The sequence below is a fragment of the Triticum aestivum genome, chromosome 5B (assembly GCF_018294505.1).
Source record: "Triticum aestivum cultivar Chinese Spring chromosome 5B, IWGSC CS RefSeq v2.1, whole genome shotgun sequence".
Taxonomy (NCBI): domain Eukaryota; kingdom Viridiplantae; phylum Streptophyta; class Magnoliopsida; order Poales; family Poaceae; genus Triticum; species Triticum aestivum.
The window spans coordinates 469,174,267-469,179,045 of NC_057807.1; the positions used below are offsets into that span (position 1 = coordinate 469,174,267).

Genomic DNA, 4,779 nt, shown 5'->3' on the forward strand with positions numbered 1-4,779 from the left:
CTCGTCGCTTTAGGCGAAGAATAGAAATTCCAGCGGGTTTTTCTTTTATATTTTCTCGAATACACATGAGTGTGCGTACTATATTATAAAAAAGGAAATGGGGTGATGAGCCCCTCCACAATAGTGTTACAAGATTTTACATGAACACCATCACCACCTCCCCCTCTATTCACTACTCTCTACTCTGATGCTAACTTGCCGCACTAGCCCACTCTTCCACCCGGTTAAAGAAATCGCTAAGTTCCAGCATTTTTTCCAGCGTTTTGCCTATAAGAAAGAGGGGGGGAAAAGGAAATTCCAGAGTTTGTTGAAGTTCGGAAGGAAAGAAGGGTTGGCATTGGTTTGGTCTTCTCCAGTTCTTTCGCCAGAAGTTTTGTGGAAATGCTGAGACTCGAAGGTTTCCGGATGTACTTTTGGTTATATTAGAGACATTTGTGGTTCGTGTATGTTCTAATTTCTTTGATCTGACTGAATAAAGGTCGATCGTTAGACGATCATTTGCTTAGGTCTATCCAAGGAATATTGGATCGCGTCCACCTTTAAGCATGGCATTGCTCATGGGCAACTCTCTTTGACTGTGGGCATTTTTTTTCTTTTGAGTAAAATGGCAATTCAGCATATTAAAAAAGCTGTAAACTATTACCCAGAGTATCATCTAAACTCTTGTTTTTCAGTATCAAAGAGAGATTGGTTGGAACACAAAACAAAATGCACATTACTAACATTTCTGCAGCAGGATTTCCACAGAAGGAAGAAATACAACTCTTGAGAGAGAATTTAGTAGGAGGCTTTGCTGTTCTCAAACCACTAAGAGAATTCAACTTATATATCGATCATGCATGCACAAAAACAATGAGATTCAAAGGCAGCTGACAAATGAGCTGATCACTAGCACAAATTAGTATTCCCTCCATTCCAAATTAAGTATCTCAACTTTGTACTTTATACAAAATTGAGACACTTATTTTGATACGGAGGGAGTATAATATTTCCGGCAAACATCCACGAGTAAATAACATGCTGGCCTCTAATCTGTCTGGAAATGGTGAAGCAACAAAATCTTCTGTGACCGCCTGCTTTCAGTTCATTTCCCCGACCTCATCCGTCTGCGGTAAACATTACTATAGTTTTGCATGATTGAACATTAACGAACTTCTGGTAATTTAAGAAACAAAGTACGACCTATGAAAACCAACAACTATCATCAAGCAATTCTGATGGTTAGGAAAAGACGACGCATCGTAGACAATACAATTTGGTATGGTTCAACATGCGCAACAAATGCTAATCAGGCATCTACATCTTCAACACCGAAGCACCAACTGCAAGGCTCCACCACTTCTAACATCACGCTGGAGGGAACTTTCCCCGTGACATGTACTCTGATAGCCAAACGCGCCTTGACGGTCTCCATGATGATATCCTCCCCCATTGGGATGCACATGTAAGGTGAGGCCGCCTCGAGGGCACCACTCTCCGTATAGTACCTTCTCTGAGGTATATTGACGCTACACCCTCCAGAACTCTGACAGCCATGACTAGTGTCCAAGGTGAGGCGCTCGAGCGATGTCGCGTTCTCCACAATGTGGCATGTCAACTCGACCAAGCTCTTTGCGGAGCTGAAGCCCACTATTGTCACACTCTTTAGGCTGGTGTGGCGCTGTTGTGGTAGTCGCCTCAGTTGCGAGGCATTCCGAATAACTGACTCATGCTCCATGGAAGGCTGACGTACCTACATAGAAAAGTCAAGATTCTCACATCAGCAGTTCTACAATAGACACTAGGTATGCTTGCAAGATGAGAGTAACCTACTTCCAAGATGAAAGTCTCCAGGCGAGGAGAAGCTTCAAGAAAAGAAACCAGAGAAAGGTAATCATAATCTGGTGAAATAGCTTCATTTCCAATTAGAGAAATATGCAAGTACTCGAGGTGGAGGAATTTGCGAGATAGCGTTGGTGTACTGATCATCTGCACAAAGATATACAGATTAATTATTTACTAGGTGTGTCAGCTATTATATGCAAAAAGCAAGTCTGTACTCATCTAAACTTTCAGAATATACCTCATTAGGCGAGGATATGACAAGTGTTTCAACATTTGGTGCATAGGACAGAAGCTTGGTCCGAGCATGCAAGACAATGTTGGACTGACCAAATTCTAAACACTCCATGTGTACATTCTTTACTTGCAATGCACTTCCGAATGAAATCGATACTAAGCTACCAGAGAACTGAAAACTGGAGATATTTGGAGCATTGCTGTCTATCACTTGCAGATTTCTGCATATAGACACTCTCAGGACCCTAAGCCGCCGCAGCAGACAAGGTATCTTCAGGCAAACTATCTCCGGGCAATTCAGGAGTCCCAAATGCTCCAATGCAGCACAATTGTAAAGAAGGCCCTCTAGCTCATCGTCAGCAATCAACACATTACTCAGAAATAAAATTGCCAAGCTTCTCCAGCGACCAAGCCCAGCCGTGGGACGAAAGGCACAGATGCCTATGTCAAGATACCGAATCGAGTTTTCACTCCCATTAAATAAAAGCGAGCATGGGAAACTGTAGTATGCTTCGTCCTCAGCGGTAGCGGGCAGATAAAGAGTGAGCTCTTCAATTCCTGCTGTAACAGCAATACGAAGCCAGCTATTGATATAACAGGAATCAACCTTGTCGCAGTCAAAAAGTTCAATCCTTAGTTTCTTCATGCCAACGCCGGAGTGATTTTGCAGAATATGGTCAATTTTGCTGATGTGATCTCCATTCAAACCTAGTATTCTCTGACGTAAGTCAAGGTTGGGATAGCATCTCCATGATCTCCAAAATGTGTGTGATGCACAAGCCAAGCGGGCAGCGTTTTGCAGTGACATTCGGGCATGAATACGTCGGCAGATATCCTAGATACAAGCACAGCAGGATAGTAACTAGGGTTACAAAAGGAATGTATAAACTGATATGCAAAAACTTGCTGTATTACACATTTAGATAGTACAGCCCATGCACTGGGACGGAATTGCCGCGAATGGATTGGGACCATATAGGAGCTTTTGAGGAAGTGTGAATATACAATTGCAATCTTACAGGCATATGGCAGTCCACAAGAATTATTTATGTGCATTTATGTCAGTCAACATTCAGATATCCATAGGATGATGCTATATTATACGATGTGATACAATTAGATATAACAATGACCAAGTATAGCAACAAAGCAAGAACTAAAAATGTACATCTGGATAGGGTATAAATAAAAAATATGAAAATTCTATGCCAAAAAAAGGGTAATTCAAGCTTCCACTACTACTGGAAGCATTAAGCAATTATCTAATGTGAACAGTTAAGAAAAAGACAATTGGCAGCCGATAAATTGAAGCCTGTATACACTTTCTCTCTTGGAGAAAACAAGCTGGAGACTTACAGCTCAAGTGCTCAGTGTTTTGGCGAAGTCACAAAACATTAAACGGGCGCTCAGGTAGTCAAAATTGGTAAAACTTCCTAACATAACTACTGTAGGTGTTTATTCGTCAAGAAAAAGCCGACCAGTATTTCCCTGAAATCCAAATCTGTGCAACCCTCTAGCACACACAATGGTGATTTACTTGCAATCTATGTCGCCAGCTCATACCTCTGGAAGGTCGTCCAATGATCGCATCACTTCACCACCTCGAGAATCATCATCTTGCTGGGAGGGTGAGCCCTTTGGATTGCACATCGGAGCAATCGGTCCACCTGGGATACATGACATGGTGACTGATGAGTGCAGGAAACAGTGGGATACAATTCACAAGCAAACTGACATATATCCAGTTCGTTTACGTTATCTCTATGAACATTTCCTGGCAAGTCAACAGTTGGATTCAAGGGCAAGGCTACTCTTCTATCCTCCTATTCCCCCACAAAACTGCGCCCGGAATAAACGTTGCCGCCGAGTTAGACAAACAGACTACGACTGAGATCAGTTTTTAACCCCGTCGAATGGATCTAAGAAAATTAAAGGGGGCGAACAAGAACAATTGAACGTAGGCTGGGACAGATCTACTACCGATCATTGAGAGATAAAGGGGGGAGAAGGAGGCGTACTGTCTGGGGTTTCCCCCCTCGGCGGCGGATCTTGCATCGCCGAATACCCCAGGCGGGGGCGACGGCGACGGTGTAGCTCTCCGAGCCTTTTTGAGGCCCTGTCGTCCGACGAGACCCTGCCTGCGCCAGTGCAGACGAACGAGCCTACGACAGATTTGTTTTCTTTTTTTTTTCTTGATGAAGATGAAGAAATCATACGCTCTTTTTTAGGGGATGGCCTACTCTAGATTTTTTTTCTCTTTTTTTTCTGAGAAAAGAATCTAGATTTTTTTCTCGTGTGAAGAAAGAATGGCCTAGTAATGTTGGGCTACACGGGGGAGTAGGTGGAATGTTGGCCCAGTAATGCAAGGCTCTAATACCTAAATAAACCTTACAAAAAGAACACGCCTAGCGAACCAACCTGTGGTTGAATGGTCAGAGGGACTGTGGTATCCCCAGCCCACCAGGTTTAAATCCTGATGCTCGTATTTATTTCTGGATTTATTTCAAGATTTTCGGCGATGTACATTCAGTGGGAGGAGACGTTCAGGGATGAGTGTATGCGCGTGTATATGAGCGCTTGTGACTGTACTGATGTTCAAAAAAAAGAACACGTCTAAATGAGTACGTCTTCTCAACGACAAAAATGAGTACGAGTATTACTTAATTTTGCTGAACGAACGAGCGAGGGTTTGCAGCGCCGCCGCTAGGAATTTTTTTTGTT

General features: G+C 42.9%; 1 protein-coding gene across 2 annotated transcripts; it reads right to left on the reverse strand.

Annotated features, from left to right (window-relative positions):
- Positions 1-384: 384 nt before the first annotated feature.
- Positions 385-4,323, reverse strand: LOC123112536 (uncharacterized). 2 transcript variants are annotated; one of them, XM_044533550.1, is made up of 6 exons: positions 4,077-4,262; positions 3,622-3,725; positions 2,063-2,893; positions 1,813-1,968; positions 1,243-1,732; positions 385-487 (listed from the first exon to the last, which is right to left on the reverse strand). In XM_044533550.1, the coding sequence occupies exons 1-5, from the start codon at positions 4,111-4,113 to the stop codon at positions 1,289-1,291; spliced, it is 1,572 nt and encodes a 523-aa protein (XP_044389485.1). In that variant the 5' UTR covers positions 4,114-4,262; the 3' UTR covers positions 385-487; positions 1,243-1,288. The 2 variants fall into 2 exon arrangements, with proteins under 2 accessions (XP_044389485.1, XP_044389484.1); XM_044533549.1 differs by lacking the exon at positions 385-487 and having other exon boundaries at positions 1,138-1,732; positions 4,077-4,323.
- Between the last annotated feature and the right edge of the window lie 456 nt (positions 4,324-4,779).

What these genes read in the sequence shown, in the direction of transcription:
- LOC123112536 (XM_044533549.1), bottom strand. Translation starts at nt 4,272, where the DNA reads ATGATTTCTTCATCTTCATCAAGAAAAAAAAAAGAAAACAAATCTGTC. An exon ending in GAGGGGGGAAACCCCAGACA is followed by an intron (nt 3,726 to 4,076) that starts GTACGCCTCCTT and finishes CATGTATCCCAG; the next exon opens with GTGGACCGATTGCTCCGATG. An exon ending in CATTGGACGACCTTCCAGAG is followed by an intron (nt 2,894 to 3,621) that starts GTATGAGCTGGC and finishes GCTTGTATCTAG; the next exon opens with GATATCTGCCGACGTATTCA.